The 19,998-nt window shown below is 48.7% G+C and overlaps 1 protein-coding gene across 1 annotated transcript in view; it reads right to left on the bottom strand.

Annotated features, from left to right (window-relative positions):
- The window catches only part of LOC142576458 (uncharacterized), a 42,181-nt gene that overhangs the window by 3,497 nt on the left and 18,686 nt on the right, over positions 1-19,998 (bottom strand). The window contains exon 2 of the mRNA XM_075686597.1: positions 783-1,182. Within this exon, the coding sequence (XP_075542712.1) occupies positions 783-950 (168 nt within the window). The 5' untranslated portion in view covers positions 951-1,182. The remainder of the gene's footprint in view (positions 1-782; positions 1,183-19,998) is intronic.

The following is a 19,998-nucleotide window of genomic DNA, read 5'->3' as shown; positions in this document are numbered from 1 at the left end:
CGTTTCAAATGCTATACTTACACTGAGAAATGCGTACTCTCGACGCCGTGGCTTGCGAAGCTACGGCGTCGACAGTACGCATTTTTCAGTCGAATGAGTTCTGGAAAACGCATTAAATAACGAATGGCATTAAGGCGAATGCCACTTGATTTGCTCGTGTGGCACCACGCAAATGACATTAAATAATAAGGCATTACGAAGTTAATGCCATGTTCTGTGCTCGTGTGGCACGGGTATAAGTTGATTAAGGTCTTTCGAAACTGCGATTAACCCCTAAGCAGGGCATAGGTCAACTCTTAGAGGGAATCGGCAAGTAGGACGGTATTTCGTCAATGCGATTTTTCGTACGATGCGTGGGTGGCGTTATCGTTGATCCACAAATAAGCGCCCAAGTACGTTTTCGTCACGTGATGAACGAGAAGATGGGGAACGGAGGGACCTGATTTTTGTTAGTCACAATCATATCAAGCCAGCAGTTAGTGAGGCTGACGAAAGCACAGGGGCGAAAATATTTGTTGTTTTAATCGAAGTATGGAAACGATCAAGCAAAGGGGAATGAAAGAAGATGAAAAAATAAGCTTGCCACCGGTGGGAACCAGACAATCCGCCACACGTAACTCGTTACACGTAAGTTAACAGCAACAATTTCACAATTACCCTGTGACACGGACGATATTTTCGCGTGCCTATAATTGCCAATTAACTCAATGCAGGCAAAATGCTTCTAACACTTAGTTTTCAAGCACGCTTGGCTTCAGCTCCGTGGAACGAACGCGGCTCACCTGGAGGGTGACCTTGGGCGGCTCCACTTCCCGCTCCCGTTCGAGCAGGAACCGCAGCACGGGCCCGATGTACTCGAGGCCCCGGAGACCGCGGGACTCCTTGGCGCCCAGGAACCACACGTAGTACGACTGCTTCTTCATCTCCTTGGCGCCCCGGCGGAACGCCATGGCACCGCCGACCGCTGTGTGTGTGTGTGTATACGTAGCCTTCGCGCGGAGACGCGTTGGAGAGCGAGCCCGTCAGGGCTTCATGTTCGCATCCGCACTGACGCCGCGGTGCGAAGGCACGGTACCGGCCGGTCGGTCTCTGACGACGGCCCACGTGAGTTTTTTTCAGGACGGTCGTTCGTTCACGCCTGGACGAGAATCCGAAGGCGCGATTCGATCCCCGCGGCTCAACCTGCAATCAGAGGAGAAGAGAGCAATCCTATTGTAGGCCAGCGGGTTGATGCTGGCGCAAAAAGAAAGAAAAAAGAAATGCCTAAACGCCCTTAAGAAAATGCTGCCAGGCCCCCCTTTTCGCCACGCTTCACGAACTGGAGTTACAAATTATAGACACACGTATCTGGAGTGGCGTCAAGGGTCGAAAGGCTGCGACATGGAGGAAGGGGTCAATCCGTATAGTTCGCCATTTTTTTTTTTTCTATCGGCCGGACGAAGTGGAACGTGCCCTCGTGCACTCTTTATATAGGGTTCTACGTCGTGTCTGACGGCCGCGCGCGAAGATAGAAAGACAGAATGTGATACACTGACGCGCCGGACGGGGCCACGATTATAAGACGCGCGGACAGAGATCGCGCGCTTTCACGAGTATGTGGGACAAGTCTCACGAGCGCCGAACCTAGTCATTCGGCGGTCACACCTTCCAGACGGAAACCGTGGCGTGTCTCTCGCCAGACGGAACATTGCCGGAAAAGTATATACCGTCTGCGAGGTACGTCTGCCTGGAGAGACAGACGCCGACTGTAGTGAGAAGCTGCGGATTTTAGCCTGTCCGATGGGCTGGCATGCTACTCAAGGCGAGAGAGAGAGAGACACAAAGAAACAAAGTAAAAGAAGGGCGGTTCACCAGACGTACCTTACAATAGGGGAAGGGGATACAGTGACGAAAAAGAGGGAGGAAGAAGGCGGGAGAAAACGAGCACCAGTTGTGAGCACCCTTGGAGTTGCGCACTAGGTCTTTCGAGTTGACATACTCTATAGAGATTGTGTTCGCAGCACTTCAATCATACGCATTATGATCGCACAAACACACAAGCAGCGCGTACACCCACTGACGCGCACATATACTGGTTAAACACAACTCTCTCTCTCTCTCCCTTCCCTATCTTTCATCGCCCCCATCCCTCTCCCATGTGTAGGGTAGCAAACCGGTTAAGCTAAACTGGTTAGCCTCCCTGCCTTTCCTTCTCCACTTTTTCCTTCCTTCCTTCCTCATTAAGACCTGAAGGTATCGAAGAAAAAAACTACACTCGGTGGAAACCTACGAATAGAGTACTTTCGAAATGATCTGTTGTCCCACTCAAAGCAAATTGATACAGATATGCGCCAGCCATTCACGTTCGACCATTTCCGCGACGTCCGCGCGGGGGCGAATTAACTATGGTGAATACAACGGGCCCTCGACGTGGCGGAGAGGCTAGGTCTTTCTGTCCCGACGTAGGAGCGGCCCGTTACGCGCTAGTCCACGTTCCGATGGACCTCAATAAAGTTTTTCCCTCCATCATCCGTCCACTAATGGCGATTGTGGGGAAATACGTTCGGGGAACTACTACGTTCGGGGAACTAGTTCCCCGTAGTTCCCCGAACTACGCTCGGGGAACTACGGGGAACTAGCGCAGCGAGCAGGTGCACTGCGGTTTCGCGGGCGGAGCTTGTGCAGCGTTCTTAGTTTCTCACCGAGTATATGCTATAAGCACGTAGGTTACCTGTTTCCCCAGCACAGGGTAGCCAGCTAGTACTTGCACTGACAATCCTCCCTGTATTTCCTCCCCCTCTGTCTCTCTCTCTCTCTCTCTCTCTCTCTCTCTCTCTCTCTCTCTCTCTCTCTTACGGGCAGCCCGTAGGCGGTGCTTTTAGGCACCCGCCACAAAGTGTACCAACACATACGTTGGCAATCAGCGCGCTAAGGACGGCGCTCCAGGAGATGAGCCACTGCATCGCTAGATTTCACACACTACGAAGGAGCCTGGTAGCTCACTTAAGAGGAAGCTTTAGCTCGGGTGCTCCTATCTAAATACATGTAAAAGGAGAATTCGTTTTTCTCGGCAACCACTGCACCAAATTTGACAGGGTTTCCTGCATTTAAAAGAAAAACTTAAAATCTAGTGACTGTTGGTTTCGAATTTTCGATTTAGGTCGTCAAATTTTTATAAAAATTTGGCAAAAATCGCAAATTTTCAGAAAACGAAACTATGAAGTTTACAACTCCGTAACTCAGCAAGAAAAAATGATATCGCAATTCTGTGAATTGTACCTGATAGCACATCTAAAGCGGACAAAATTGATGTGTTACACATGAACCTCCAAAATGGAGTAATGTGTAATTACAACTTTTGCAGAACCTTCGTAAACAACGTAACAAATTCATGTAAGATGTAAACTGACACATCAAATTTGTCCGCTTTGAATGTTCTAATGGATGACGTTTACAGAATCGCGATATCTGTTCTTGATGCAGAGCTATTAGCTTGTAAACTTCGTGCTTCTATTTTTTTCAAACGTCTGAATTTTTGAAAATCCTTTTAACAAAATTCAAGCCCTAAATCAAACTTCCGCTTCCAACAGTCACTAGAATTTAACTTTCTCTCTCAAATGCAACAAATTTCATTAAAATCGGTCCAGGGGTTATCTCAGAAAAACGTTTTTGCGTTTTTACATGTATTTGAATAGGCCGCGTCGGAGTTGGGCCCGAGCTAAAGCTTCCTCTTAAGGAACAAGAAGAAGATGAAGAGGCCTTATCAGTGGCCGCCCCGTTCACCGAATCTCATTCGACTCCGTGGCATTACGGCACGCAGGCGTGTCCGCGTACGCACCGGCCCGCGCAGCCGTATACCATAGAATCAGCGCCGTGCCAGACGGGCTATCGTTCCAGAGAGCTGCCACGCTCACCGCGCCGGACGCCCAAAGCATCCGGCCACGCAAGCTGCGGCAACATCTGGAATCCGGCTCTCCGTTATCGGAGCGAAGGCCGCCGTGTCTCCCCTTTTTTTTCTTGCTGCATTCTTTCGCTTCTGTCTCTCTCTTTCGCAGCCTTTTGTGCCGTCTCGGTATGCTGGGCGTCCGGCAGGAAAACGGGGCCTTCCGATCCAGCCCCCCCTGCGCTGCACGGCTCGTGGGCACCGGCACTGCGAGGTCCGCTCCGTTACGCTACCGCCGCGCACGACGCCCTATACCCCGCCGCCGACGTCGCAAAGAAAAAAGCCGAGCAGACGGCTGCGATAGGGCTGTGCATCATTGCTCTTCGGCGGTTACGCCCGGATGCACCCACTTCTGGCGTCCCTCCGGACGCGATGTGCAGGAGCCGGACTCGAAACGTCCTACGCGTATACGATACAACCACGCATGTCGATAACACCGTTCGCGTGCCTAGGATGCCAGAGGGCGGGCGCGGAATCAGCTTCGAGTAGAATGGATGCGATAAGTAAGTGGCACGCTGAAGAAGGGACACCCGTATAGTATAGACCTGATTCCAGGGGAGAATCCCAGGTGACACAGTGGAGTAGTCTGTCACATTGCGCGAGTCGACAGGTCTCATGCGACCTCTCTTAGTCTTCGTTCGCACATTCAAGTGTGCCATAAGCTGGTGTGCTCTCTATTTCCTACCGTATAGACGCGTCTAAGCAGAGAACAAAGCGGACAGCGGCCGTCTTAAGTTTGTTTACAATTCTGACGAAGCCGGAAAAAGAGACAGTTTCACGAAGAAAGCATCGACGTAAGAAACGATGCGGGGTACTTTGTTGCCCCCCCCCCCAAAAAAAATGGCGGCTGAGCACACTGCTTGGAAACACGAAGGGAAGACCGTCTGCACCCAGGAAAACGTATTCGCTCTTAGTTACACGCTTAATGTAAGCTACTTCGTATTTCTTTTTTGCACAGGTTTGCACGCGCAAAGTGTTAAAAAACAGCGATAGTATGTGCTTTTCTTAGCTTAATTCCTTGAGGCAAGATGGCACCCCGTCGCTGAGACATTTTTCAGGTCATTCCAGATGCCTTCCATTACTTAGGCTCGAAGATATCCTTTTAGCTGCCAACGTAGACCGCCTCCAATGCTGGCCAGGATTTGAACACACACTTTCTCTCTTTTCATCCGATTATGCTTCCCCAGCGCAGGGTAGCGAGCTGAAGAGGCGTCTGGCTCCTGATTACTTTGATTTTCTCTCTGTATATATCTATATATATTCTTCTACCATTACGCTATGTTATGAAATGTGCTACGTAAAGATACGCTCACGATTACGTGAGTTAGCGCACACGAGAATTTTTTTTTTTTTTACACATCTGTGGACCTATCCAAACACAAAGCTGCACTAGGTATACATGCTAATCAAGTAACCCACTGTGTTCGTTTGTTTGTGAAGGAAAAGCGGCTCGCGTCTTTTATTCCTGGATTTATAACATATAGTTTGCGGAGATGGCAAACGCCGGAACGCCAAAGGGAAGTCCATGCTTAGTACAGGAGAACATAAGCATTCCGAGGAACGAATGAAAATCAGCGTCACCTCACCCATTTTCCCCCCCTACAGATACAACTGTAAGCGGAAAGACAGAGGAAGTTGACTGCAGAAAAGCAGAAAGATCGGCGTAAGCTATAGGTTATTATATGGCCTGCTGCTCTCCACTGAAATGTAGTGATGAATGAATAATTAGACAAGGAAGTTCAAATACACCAGTCCACAATGTTTCGGTATCTTTAAATCCAACAAAAGTATGTATTTACAGCTCATCGAAAACAGCGTAATCGTTCAAATAAAATGTAAAAATGAAAATAAGCAAGAAATATATGAGAAAAAGATCTGGTTTACGTTTATAAAGGAGCATCCGTATAGTAGAAAAAAAAAGGAGGTTCGGTATAATTCAGACCACCTCGGGTTAAAACTACTCCCCTGTCAGAACGCGACCGTGTGAATGATGATGGAATCCGCGACCACTGATAAGCGGGCCATCTGTATCAACGAAGTCACAAGGTGAGGTGTATACATCATGGTGTATACATAAACGCAATACATAAAAAAATATTGAGTTTTACGTGTCAAAAGCACTATTTTATTATGAGACCCGCCGTGGTGGGGGACTCCGGAATAATTTGGACCACCTGGGGTTCATTAACGTGCTCCTAGAGCTAAGTACACGGGTGTGTTCGCATATCGCTCCATCGAAATGCGGACGCCGTGGCCGGGACTCGATCCCGCGACGTGGTGCTTAGCAGCCCAACACCACAGCCACTAAACAACCACAGCGAATCTATAAACAATACATAAACACCTATATAGAGTTTCATCTGGCGAAACATGTAGCCGATGATGATGCGTTCCATACATATTCTGTCAGTCTGAGATTTGTGTGCAGGAGGGAGCACGACTTTGTTGACCTTGTTGTATTGAGAGTTCTTTTTTTTTATTGTGTAGAAATACCTTCTATATTGTGTTCTTTACTCACGGAGAAAAAGCATTTGTTGTATATATGCACCATATAGTATGTATCTAACATAGCATGTACACCATGTTATGTGTGCACGTAACATAGCATGCACGCTATGTTATATGAATATGTTACATTCACAATAGTGTCAGGTACATGTGTAACGGTGTGTGTAATAATCCATGTGTAAAACAACTTCCTCGCAAAAGAAGGATTTGCAGGCCCCCCCCCCCCCCCCATTCGTGCGCCTACCACTTCTTTTTGTTGTGTAAAAAAAATGTGTTCTTCATTTTGTTTTATTGCCATTGAAATTATGTGAACACTCTAGGCGCATTTCTGCCGTCGGCGACGCCGACGGCAAAAATGCAGCAGCCTGAGTGGTCCCCGCATCTTGAAAGCCATCTGCGACGGGGACAGAGCCCACGGTGCGCTGTGTTTTCGTGGCTCATAGTTCCTGTTGATGCGAGAGGCAGCGCGAAGGCAGTTCGCTCGCTGCTGCTGCCGCCGCGCTTCCTCACTCCAACGTTTTGACAGCGAGTTTCCGCGGTCATCGAGTGAGATGGCTTCATGTTTGCTCGTGCACGCCAGACACCATGCTCGCTAATTTAGTTAGTATGCCTATGTGTACAAGCTTATACCGCCGATAAAACTACCATCCTATACTTCTGTCCGCTAATTTGCTATGGCAATCGATGCTTCGCCTTTCGGGCGAAACTGCGACTTCTTTTTTTTATGTGTGTATCGTGGCTGCGTGCCTTGTGTTCTCACATTCGCATGCATGCAGGAGCGCTTGTCGTTCGACGCGTCCCCGCTTCGGCTACTTACAAACACGCCGGCGAACAAGCCAGCTCTTCGGTCGGCGCTTTGTCGCGCGAGCGCTTCGCCATCGTAATCGGCTTTCCGTCCTTGCGCATCCGTTCTGTGGCAAAGCAGCAGCTGAGGTTACGCAGCCGATGAGCAATCGCGTGGCAGGAGCGCATCCGGATCGCGCGGCGCCTTCTCCAGGGTCAACCAGCGCGGAGGCTTTATCGCCGAAAGAAAAGCGGACCACGCTCCACAGCGATCGACTCTAGCGAACGTTCGGCAGTGAAAAATATTTAAAGAAACGTAAAAAATATTAGGGAGACCGAGTCGGGCGATGTCGGCAGGCAGCGGATGGAGGCGCGCGCATACGCGGCGTAAAACGGGTCGCAAGGCCCTCTTACATACGCAACAGTTGGAGCAACGATACGACCAACGCTCGCTTAGCGAGCGTGGCTGGAGAATCGTAATGTTTTTTCGTCCTTTCTTATCCTGTCCTTTGATGTGCGGGGCCTCTTGTTCATTACCACTCGGGGAGAACCGTTCTTTCCTGCGGAGGTCGTGAGAGTTTTCTCGCATCGGATTAAAAGAACCGCCGCGAGCTTGTACAGCGTTGGCGCGGTTGGAGGAATATATTAGCGAGGTATGCCATGCCTCCTTCGAGCCGAGGGACGAAGCTTTCGTTATCTGTAATACTTTTTCATTTCTTTTTCCCCTCCACGAACGTGCGTTTTCTTTTTTTATCTCGGGCGGTCGCCCGCACCGTAAAAAGGTTACTACGAACCAGCGCGGAGCGCGCGGAGGAGGTAGGATCTGCGAAACGCCTTTCTTGTGTGTGTACGCACATATAGTATGTGCTACGTGAGCGATCGTCGTCAATTAAAGAACACGCACGCACGTAAGCGCCCGACACAGGCACGCCTGCAGACACACACCACACGCACATATGCGGGTCTCGTAGATTCCAGCGAATAAGCTTTCGCCTCCTGATCACCCGGTCACGCCGAAATACTCGCCAACCTATACACGCCAAGCATGAAAAACGAGCGGCTCCCACACCTTTCGTTCCTCTCTCGCTTTTCCGTGGGTCCCGTTGTATTGACTCGGTCGCTTACTTATGTGCCCTCTCTCTCTCTCTCTCTCTCTCTCTCTCTCTCTCTCTCTCTCACACACACACACACACACACGCGCTGCGAGTTCCCGTGTTCGCGTTACGCCGTGATTCTCTGGCGTGTTTACAGCCGCTGCACGACAACGTTCCTTGGACTTTCGTCACCATGTTTTCCCCGCCACTTGCTTCTTGTTTTCGCTGCGACATCTCAGCTTCTCATGTTTTTGGTGCTGTCGAATATTCTACTCGTGCTCGCAGAAGAATGCAATATTAAACAATAATTTGCGGACACCGTGAGCAGAATTTCACTCGAGCGACGAACACAACGCGACGTGATAAGCCGCGTGTTGCTGTGTGCTTTCTGTAGTTGTGCTATCGAGCTGAAAAAATAAATAATAATAAGCTAAGCGAAGTAGGAGATCCATCACAAAGCAGCTGGAGCGCCAGTACAAGATAATTAAACGCGGTTTAACATTCGGGCGAGTTAGTACGAATCCATCGCAAAGTGCGCGGGCCGTATATACGGCAAACAACGAGCCGCTTGTGGTGCATTCGTTCTCCGTTCTTTTCTGGCGTTTGTTGCACTGCACTAACTGAAACGACCGACAACGCTGCGTGCGACGTCTGCTGCTGCAGAAGAGAGAGCACCGCCAGTGTTTGCTGCACCACTGTCCTCGATTTCAATGGCAGCGGCAAACACTCTCCAACGCATCGCTACGGCCGGCCGATGAGTGCAGGCGCTGTGTTCAACATCACCCGCACCACTCGACGGCCCACGATGCTGTGAAGACACATTCGTGCTGCTAGTGGATAATTGGCCAATGTGAATGGCTTTGACTGCGTGCTGCAATTTGTGCAGCGTGCACATATTCACTACGCGATTCCTTCTCTCTCTCTCTCGCTCTCTCTCTCTCTCTTTCCGCCCTTCCTCCTGCCTTTCATCCGTGCATACCCCTATTATTTTACCCTGTGTGGGGGTAGCCAATCAGGTGCTCTTCTGGTTAACATCCCTGCCTTCTTTTTCCTCCTACGACGTTTGCAGCGCGCATTTTTATTTGAGTTTGATGAGACTTCTTGCTTTTTCTTCTTTTCTTTATTTTGATTTTTTTTTTTGTCATTGGTGTGCAACGTTTTATTTAGCGTGACCTGCGGTGATTTCTTGCTCCCTTCCTACTGCTGTGCTAAATTCCGTGTGGTTCTTGTACTTCATTATGTTTTCTTTGTTACATCTGCCATATTGGTGCATTTGCTTCCTCTTTCCTTCCTTTTATCCCATCTTCAATTTCTGTGTTTGTATGCCATCGTCTCTGAAGAGTAGGCCGGCGTTGGCCTCTCTGTCAACCTCTCTGGCAACGTTCCTTAATAAAACGGAGGCAGCCTTACGCTTACCCTTTTGCAATAATACCCCTCCCCTTTCTACCGCAGCGCCTTCGGCGCATTTTAATGTGGAATAAACGTGGTTTCATTCATTCTGACAACTGAATATGTGTTCTTATATCATGCAGCAACAACAACAGTTGTTTTTGTTGTTTTTGTTGTTGTCGTCATCGCTGTCGTCGTCGTCGTCGTTGTTGTTGTTGTTGTTGTTTGCAACGGCAAACGCTAATTTCCCAACGTTGCGTCCTTGTACTATCATTCACGGCAACCGCTGTATCTTTAATATCGGTTTCGCAGCGCGATGACCGCTGGCGTTCTCGGTGTAACCATGCAATAATGCTTAACCGTTTGCATCGCTGCATTCATTTCCCGTTGAAAAGCGAGCCTGTTGTTTTCTCCTTCACTCGTCGTGTTACCATTGCTACCGTTCTCCGTTTGCTTGGAGCAATAAGTTATGTCCTACGCATTCGCAAGTTTATAAGCTTTGCACCCCCCCCCCCCCATCCCTCCTACCGCAACATAGAGCCTGCGTTCGATTACTAACGCTTGCTAAAGCATGCGGTTGGGTTTACGTGAAATATCTCTTTCAAAAAAAAAAAAGAAAAAAAAGGAAGATTCGACCTTCACTTTCTCATTGTAGTAATCAACAACGTAATCAACGTATAGTAAGTAATCAACATTTGGCCTCACAAGGAATGATACTTCAGGATTAAAATAATACTTCCGCGTTCTGAAACTGACTTAGTCATCCTCATTGGCAGCCCCTTCGAAACGAATTACTGGGTATTCCCCTTTCTTCATTATCCTCACCTGCATTTCACTTGAGGTTAACGCACGTAGGCGCCTGCTACTCGCATGCTCCACTCGATGATTGTGTTAAATAATAGCGCTCGTAAGAGAAGCGACGACTACAAAGAAAAAAAAAAGGGGGGGAAGACGACGATGCAGTGACATACCATTGTTAAAGTTCCCGCGCACACAATGTGAATCTTCTTTGGCAAGTGCTAATGAAGTTCCTCTTGAAGGTAACTAGTTGGGTGAGTTGGTACACGGGCCCGCATTCGTGAAACCCTCTTACGCCCTAGACCTGTTCTCGATAGAAAATTCCACCCAAACTTGATGTTGGACGCATCACTGGCGAAGGCGATTCGCCAGTTGCGAAGAATACTTACGGAAGGAGAGCTCATAGAAATCGACCAGAGAAGCTTTGCGAATTTGACCCAAGGGCGCAATAAAGGCCGCGAAAACGCAAAACAAGTAAATGTGCGCGATTCCAGAACGACGAGTTCGTAACAAGATGTTTAAACAGAACGAGACGATAGCAACCCTTATCAGACCTAGCAACTTCCTCGCGTTCCCGATTCCTCCCAAAAGTGTATGCTACTGCGCCGGAGGCAATGTTTTGCAATTTTTTCCTAGTTACCATGGACCCTCCTTGCCTCGTATTCGAAGCTATACGGCTAGCCATCCTGTATATACAGACCGACTTCCACGACGAACACTTACGTTGAAATCGGCTCGCTCGCCTTTGTCGTCCTGCACGCAACGGGGACGAACAAAGCTTGGAAAAGAAGAAATAAAGCAAAAAAGGAAAAAAAAAAAGAAACTGGGTCGCGCCTCTGCTACGGCAACTCGCCGAGTGCTGCTGCTGCAGCTGGTTGGGCAATTAAGCGATCGGGGACGCGCATGCAAATGGGAGATCACCAGCCTCCGTTTTTCCCGCGCGTAATCTGCACGAGGGGGGAGGAGGAATGCGCGCGTCCCTATGCGCGCGACGACAGGAAGGAAGACGAAGAGTTGGGATCAACTCGGCGCGATAGGGCAGCTGCAGGGACGCACCGCGTTTGACGTGGGCGAAAAGAAGAAGAATTCGAGGAAGGAACAAGTGGTCCCATGGCCGCGGCTTTATTAAGGGCTTTCCCTGCCAAACCCTCCGGGATTTAGTTTATAACTATATACGAGGTAACGTTTCTAGCCGAATATGCGACCTATATATATATATATATATATATATATATATATATATATATATATATATATATATATATATATATATATATATATATATATATATATATATATAGCACTGAATGTTGGTCATCTATAGGAATCTCTAACCACCTGACGGCATAGGGCGTGATGTTTAACTCGATTTGTTTAATCTTGCAAATTTGTCCTGCGTTTCGCCTTTCACTTCCTTGGCCAAGAAGATATGTGTGAATGGAAGCTGCGGCTTGTATGTATAGTGCCCAATTTTGACGGAGAAAGCAGGAAGCGGAACTCGCGGTAGGCTTTCTTCGGGAGTTTGAGGCGGTACGTTGAAAGAAAAGAAAATGCATAAGGGTGTCCCCAACTATCATGCGCCAAGATTTCAAAGTATGCAAATGCAACGTATAGATGGACAGATCCAAGGTAATGTTGTTTGCCGTCGCTTGGAAACACTCAGATTATGTTTTTTGGATTTCGGCTAATTACATAACTAGTCTGAATTAATTATTCAACTTCTCAAATATTATACTTAGATGAAAAGTGTCAATGAGAAAATTGCACGGCGACACGAAAAACCCCCGAAAGAGCTTTCCGTTGCTGAGTAGGTGCTACATAAAAGCGTTTTTCCGAGTGTAAAAGAAACTCGCGAGTACACGCAAAGTGCCTCGAGCTGTCAGCCGCGCGGCAATTGGCCTTTAGCAATTGGAAAATGGAAAATGGCATTGCGCATGCGCAGAAACCACACAAGGCGTCGGTTATATTGAACGGAGGGTAGCTAAAGCGTGCGCTAACTTTGGGTACAGTACTTATAAAACTCATTTACGGTGTAAGTGAAAACGCAATGCTTAATCTCGGTTCGAGCCAACATAATATTAGTGGTTCAACGGGCAATTCCAATTTTGAATCGAAGAAGGCAGTCGCCCATTATCGCGCAAACCATCATAAACCGGCGCGCCCTTATATCAAATTTTGGTGCTAACACCGAGGGCGCTAAGTGCACGCTAATATTTTTACCACTTCAAGCACGCGTACTGTCTATGTTAGGCACTGTATATCTCTGGCACAATTTTACTATCTCGCTGTTCTAAATGTGAAATTTCCCGTTATATATATATATATATATATATATATATATATATATATATATATATATATATATATATATATATATATATATATATATATATATATATATATATATATATATATATAGGTTTTTCATTAGTCCGCCGCACTGCCTTCAAACAGCACGAACATGATCCCTGCTGCGCGTGCTTCTTTCGCCTCCTCCAGAACCGCGGGTATACGATCATTCGTGGGAACGACTTTAAACGAGTTAATTAGGCCACTTCGCCCGTGTCTCTAGCCGCAGGTGGCGCTAAACGCTGATCGCACGGGAAGGAAAGAGGTTGCCCAAAGTACTTAGCGTCGTTGACTGCGTGCCAAGCTTCGACGAAGCGAGGCCTTTTTAACGGGGCGGACTTATAGGACGTCGAGTACACGAGAGCTCCGGAGGGCTCGACGCAAATCCGTCTGGTGTGCGCATGCGCGTACATGCAAATGAAGTCGTTACTCGAGGCTCCCGCTGTGACGGCGCCGCCGACGGAGCGGGCTAAATTAGTTCGACAACGGAAGCATTAATTAGGGAAAACCAGTCCGCGCGTTTTTGACTCCGGTGAACAAGCAATTACTGGACTTGCGACTCGCAGGGGGTCGTCCTTGTGGCGCGCGTGCGCGTGTGCGCGCAAGGCCCGTTCGAACGGCTTGATCGCGGCCGGCAGGGATAGCGGAGACGTGTTGCGGACACGCACGATCGCCGATCGTGTCCGGCTGTCCGGTTCGGTTATCGAGGAGTGCGTACATATACCGGCCGTCCGCCGGCTGGGCCTCACGTTTCCTCCGCCTTTCTTCGTTGTTTCGGTGCAGCTGACAGCGGTATTCGAAACGCGGCGATATTCCCTCTTTCCTTTTTCTTCCGCCTTTTTCATTTTTTCTTCAAGCCGCCTTCCTTCCCGGAGTCCTGTGGCGCTACAAATTGGGCTAATTGCTCAACGCCTTCGTTTCTCGCCGATCTGCATTTATATTTCGTACACCCGTATGCTCGCCTGGCGTGCGCTTATACGCTTCTCATTTTAGTGTATATGCCCTGAATGTGGTTGCAAATGACTGCTATAGTAGAGAGCCCTCGCATACAGCAAGCGCCTCCTTTTTTTTTTCTTTTACGCCCTTAATCATGTTACCAGAGCGAAATCGACTGGGACGCGAAGAGCAGACACAGACACCGCAAACGCTCGACTATTGTGAGCGCCCGTCTGGCGTGACTGATCCCCTACAGCGCCATGTCCGGCGCCTCCTTCACGCCCGCACTCTCTGCTCCGTCCTGCTCCCGTCGCCGACGGACTGGCGTTTAGGTTGAGTGGTCTAATAAACGTGTTCCGTTCGAGAAGTTACGTCGCCTCGACTTGTCAAGCCGCACTAATGCCCTCAGCCTTCACATCCAGCCGTTCAGCGTTTATGGTGTCTGTGCCTTCTCTTCGTGTCTCGCTTGATGTCACGTTGGCAGCATGAATCGGAAGTCCAGCGGCTAACTGTGTAGCCCGTCTAAGAGCACTGCCGTATGTTTCTTTCCCTCGCCACAACTATGTGATCTGCGCCCCTACCTACCCTGAACATTTGAATACGGGGAACGCTTTTAGTTGGGACGGTCAGAGCTGGCAGCTGATGGCCGAAGCGGTAAAGGTATATAACGGAAGCGACAACGGTATGATAAAAAAATTACCGACGATTACGTTACTTCCTTATGCGAAATTTGAGCGCAGCAAATAAGCTGTTTCACCTTTTCGATAGATTGAGGCAAAGAAATCGAGCAACACATGTATGCGCTATCACAGAATTTTTTTTTTATATTTCCCGTACTCCTGGATCATCTCGACGCCGGCGACGGTAAGCTTCTGCTTCGGCGGCACGCACCTCTGGATTCTGACGGCGACGGCGCTGGGCCTCTGCTCTGGCAGCTCGTTTAGCAGCAGCAGCAGCAGCAGCAGACGGAGGACTTCCATCGGTCGTCTCGCTCATGGCTCAGAAAGAACTGGCAGATAATTTCGCAGTGGCGAACGGCAGCGGCAATTTCGGCTCGGGCGGTGCACATATACAGATCCGCCGCCACCGATCTGACTCTCTGATTGCCACCGCACAGGGGTTGCATTGGAGGAGGAGCGAAGAAAAGAATTAAGTTCGAGCCGGCGCTTTGACAACCGGAGACTCGCAGGAAGAGGGGGGAGGGGGGCGGCGTGTACACCCAGCGGCAAACGATGGGGGCAGAAGCGCGCGCAGCAAGCGGACAACACGATAAAGGGAGGAGGGAAGAGACAGCAGCGACTGACTGATGCCGCTGACGCCGATACAGGGGGGAGGGGGGGGACCCTTTCCTCCTCTTTCTGCATGGCGGCGACGGTGTTCTATGCAGTCACGTTATCTTGACTCTCTAGCGGCGTCAGCGGCATCCAGCGGTATCAGTCGGTCGCTGCTAGCGCTGGGGGGATGAAAGGGGGGCGGAGCTGGTTACGAAGCCGACGACGACGCGAAACCCAGGAACGGACGCCAAAGAGCTGCGCTCTAAAACTATATTGTTTTGTGCGTCGTAATCTCTTGAAACTACGCCCGCCATTTGGCCGCGCTCTTATTTTCCACGTGATGATGCGTGCTGTTCTATAGTGAGCAAGAAACATTACAAAACTAAAGCGAGAAGCATTACCCAACACAGTCTTCACAATACAACATCGATAGCCGGCAGCCTTTACAATACCGCGTTTTACAGAACGTTCCTTCAATCCCTATTACACCTTGACTCGATGATGATGATGATGATTTAGTGATATCTCCTTTGAAACGGGGCGGTGACAGTCACCTAGCCTGCTTGAGTTAATCACACGCTTCTTATTTTAGCCTCTTGCATACATGTTCTTAAGAGGAAGCTTTAGCTGTGCCCCAATAACGACGCCGTGTATTTAAATACATGTAATACGCAGAAACGCCTTACTGATCTACCCACTGGGCCGATTCTAAAGAAGTTTGCCGCATTTCAGGAGAAAATCTAAATTTTAGTGATTATTGATTGTTGTAAGCCGAATTTTGATTTATGGCTGAATTTTTCATGAAAATTGCCGCTAATTGGATAGCTTGAAAAAAAAATTGCACACAAGCAAGAAGTTTACAAATCCACAACTCTGCAGCAAGAACAGATATCACAGTTCTGTAAAATGAATACGTCAGAACCTCGAAAGCCAACAAATTTGATGTATTCAGTGCTATGTTATGTGAACGTTTTACAATGTTTGCGAAGGTTCCGCAAGAAACTACTCAGATATTATTGGCGTATATGAGAGCGATCCATAATAGATCAAATTTGTCCGTTTTACATCTACTACTAGATGCAATTTCCATAATTGCGATATTATTTTTCAATGCTGAGATATAGACTTGTCAACTTGATAGTTTCGTTTTCTGAAAACTTGCAATTTTCAGCAACCTTCCTTTGAAAAATGACGGCCTAAGTGAAAAGTTCGCTACCAACAGGCATTCGATTTCAACCATTTCCCCCTTTTAAATGCAGCAAACCTCATCAAACTTCGTACAGTGGTCGCCAAGAAAAATTATTTCTTCTTTCACATGTATTTAGATAGGAGGTCCCGAGCTAAATTTTCCTGAATCTTTCTTTTTTCTTCCTCAAAACTTCTCTATCTTGTACCGCTACCTATGCCTTAACGTATGTGCTCGTATCAAACTCTTCCCTGTGTTTTTCGTTTTTCACCAATAGTCTATACGTCCCTTTCCAGACAGACAGTAGAACGAGTGTTAGAATAGAAGAACAAATTCCAACAGAATTCATCTGCGATTATTATCCAACTGCACGAATAGCAGAAACACGTCGTGCATGAGACGTGCACTGCAGGCGGGCTCCTCTCTCGCAAGAAAGCCGATGGCAGCGCCACCTCTCGACAGAAACTGTCGGTTTTTATTGACTGCGACAGTGTGGTACGTTTGGCTACTGAAGAACCCGCTATGGCGAAATCGCAGTGAAAAATCGACACTAAGCGAAAGAAAAACATAAGCAGAAAAACAGAAATAATTGAAAAGCTTTCACAATACATTTAGAGTGAAATAAGAACCGTACATACAAAGAACGTTTACATAAGTTTGCAATTATATGCATATCGTGAGTAATTCAGAGTCAACGCATGAGCTGTGACAAGCGTCTCTACTGCTGATGAAACGGTTCCCTTCGTAGCAAAGCGCGTAAAAAAGTCACTAACGCGTAAAAAAGCAATAAGCTGAGACTAAAGAAACAAAGAACGCACCAAAGCACATAAAGTGTGAACGGCCCAAGAACGCCATCACATCTTACCGCGTGATGCAAATTATGTCGCACAAATAGTAGAATCTAATGACGGGCTGCCTTGGCTCCGGTGGCACCCCACGGCGATTCTTGAGTGAATTCATTTCGTAGTTCGGTGCTCGCAGCGACTATACAAATGCACAGGACTCAACACGCCTTTCTCAGGCAACCCCGCGTCATATAGAAATAACCGAGGAGTTTTTTTGGAGGGGCGCAACATTCTTTTTCAGTCGAGGTGCGACATCTTATTCGGTGAATTCGAGGTAGTGACTAGAGAGGAGGCTTGTTTCAGCATATACGGAGGCACGACACCCTGGTTCTTTCGCAAACGCTACAAATCACGGTATTGCCGTCGCTAGAGGAGTCGCTCACCTTTGTGACGTCACTTCCGATCGCCGGTATTGGTGATGCAGGAGTTCTGGGGTTTTACGTATACCAAAACCATGATTATATTATGAGGCATGCCGTGGGGACCGCGCATTAATTTTGACCTCCAATGCACGGCACACGGTCATTTTTGGACTTTTGGATCAAAATGCATCCGCCGCGACCGGCATTTGATCCCTCGACCTCGTGCTTAGCAGTGCAGCATCACAACCGCTAAGACGTCGCGGCGGTTGAGTACTGGTGGCGCCAGCCAGTGCTATCTAATGGCCCTTTGCGAACCGAGCAATGCGAACTGTGCATTGTCGTTTCAAAAGTACCGCGATCACGGTACGTTTCCAGTGCTACCCTTCCCCCCGTGAGGATAGCAAACCGGAATCGCTTCCGGTTAACCTCCTTTCCTTTCCCACTCCGTTTACCCGTTTCTCTCTCTCTTGGAGCAGGATCACTCGGCGCGTATCGGTGAAAACAAAGCAATAGCAGGGACGCGTCTGGCTATCCGTGATGTTAGTGATTCCCCGTCCACGACGCTCGTGCGAATTCTCAGGGAAGTTCAGGAGCTTCGAACACCAAAAAAGATGTCGTGCTAAAGTACGGGCCGACGGCACATTTGCCACACCCGCGAAATCGCGAACAAAATCGCAGTATGTGAACCAGGCTTAAGGCGTCACCGATGAATAAGATCCAACGTTTCCGGGGGAGACTTCCGCACAATGCGCGCTCACGATGAACATCTCAGTTCGAAAAGCACTTCCGTAGTGTGTGGCATATATGTACACTTGGCCAGCGGGACAAACGGAAGCCCCGAACCGTTGCCCGTATACCGCTATCTACCTGTATGTTCTGGCACACCCTTAAGAAGAGACAGACGCTGCTTCTAGTTATCTGCGCGCGTATTTCCCGCGAACTGTGCGAATCCCGAGATGTTACAGGGGAGTATTTGTAGCCACCAACAAGGGGGACCGGAGAGCACTATACCGATTCCACTCGAGATTAAGCGTAAAGGACGACTCGGGCGGAAAACGGGGCCGTCGGATGTGGAGAGATGAGCACATACGGATCAAGAAAGGGCAGCGGAAGTGGTAGTCTGTCGCAAAATATTTTTTTTTTTCTGTAAGAAAGAACAACAAAGAGGGAGAAGTCCAGGAACCAGGAGCGGCGCAAAGGAAGAGACGCAACGTTTGGAGACTCGCCTATACTAGAACATACACCGACCTGCTACAACCGAATCTGTGCGCTGCGAACGCCAGTGCAGCGCGCGAATCTCGGCATGCCCTTCCGTGTCCCAACAGTTGGCACTCAAGGGATGGCGTCGTTTATATATATACACACACACGCAACGCGCGTATCTGCGGAAGCAACCGGAAGAGGCGCGCAATCGACCCGCATTTTAACTTACACGCGCGCGACACGGAAAGGGCGCATATGGAAGAAGCAGGTCGCAGTATATATGTGTGCGAAGAGCTGCTCGGCGAGAGACACGGTGCGCGCGCGCGGTAGCACCACTTTCCCGGAGCGTCGCTCGTAACATACGGGAGCAAGCGCCCCGGTGAACCCGGATGTGTTATGTGGCGGCAAGCACGCGGCGGGTCTCGTTCGTTATTATACGGCACCGACGGCGGGCACGAAGAAGCCGCACTGCCGCAGCACGCGTATGTATACCTCCGTGGTATCGCGTGCGAGCCGAAGCAAAGTATGAGCGCGCTCTGCTTCTTTTTTCTTTTTTTGTAATGCAGGTTACACTTCCAGCTGCTTGACGGCTAAGCCATTGCGTTCGTTGCTAGCTATCTGTTATTCGTGGCGTTATTTCCTTGTGCACACGATGACGGCTATAACAATTAAGTACAAGCCCTGCACACCAAACCGCGATGCGCCTGCCTTGTGTACCTTCGCGCTCAAAAACATATAGTTCCTGAAGGGGGGATTGGAGCGGGAGGGCGGACACCTGCACTGAATAAAAATACATTCCCATCCACCGTGACGTCATGGAAACGAGAGTGCGTCGATGGCTGGTGCCATTTATACAAAGTGTCCGAGTACAGTACATTCACAGGGACGCTATATCGTAAATCTATTGCAATCTGTTTCAATCCCACTTTATACCGTTAGCCTCCTACGACTGGTAAAAAAATGTCTGGTCAGGCCCACTTGCGAAAACTGCCGATCCATGCCATGCGAAATCTCCTTATGTTATATGACGCTTACTACACGCTGAGTACGCATGGCAGGGTCGAACAACGGAATAAAATTTATTTCCGATTCCACTCCTTTTTTCGGCGATGGTGCAAAAGCTATTCGTCAGATTTTTATCGTTATGCACCCACTCGGCTAGTGCGGCACGCGAAGTCACAGAACCGCAACAACTCGCGACGTCAAAGTGGCGTGTACGTACACAGCCCGAGCAAAATGGAATTCTTTCTTCTTTTTTTTTTTTTTTTTGTAATAGACGGAGGGATCCCCGTTCCGAAAGGAATAGATGTCTGCCCGCCCGTTCGCTCTGGCACTGTCTACTCGGCGCT

The sequence above is a fragment of the Dermacentor variabilis genome, chromosome 3, assembly GCF_050947875.1.
Source record: "Dermacentor variabilis isolate Ectoservices chromosome 3, ASM5094787v1, whole genome shotgun sequence".
Classification (NCBI taxonomy): Eukaryota; Metazoa; Arthropoda; class Arachnida; order Ixodida; family Ixodidae; genus Dermacentor; species Dermacentor variabilis.
This window is presented reverse-complemented; position numbering and strand designations above follow the sequence as displayed.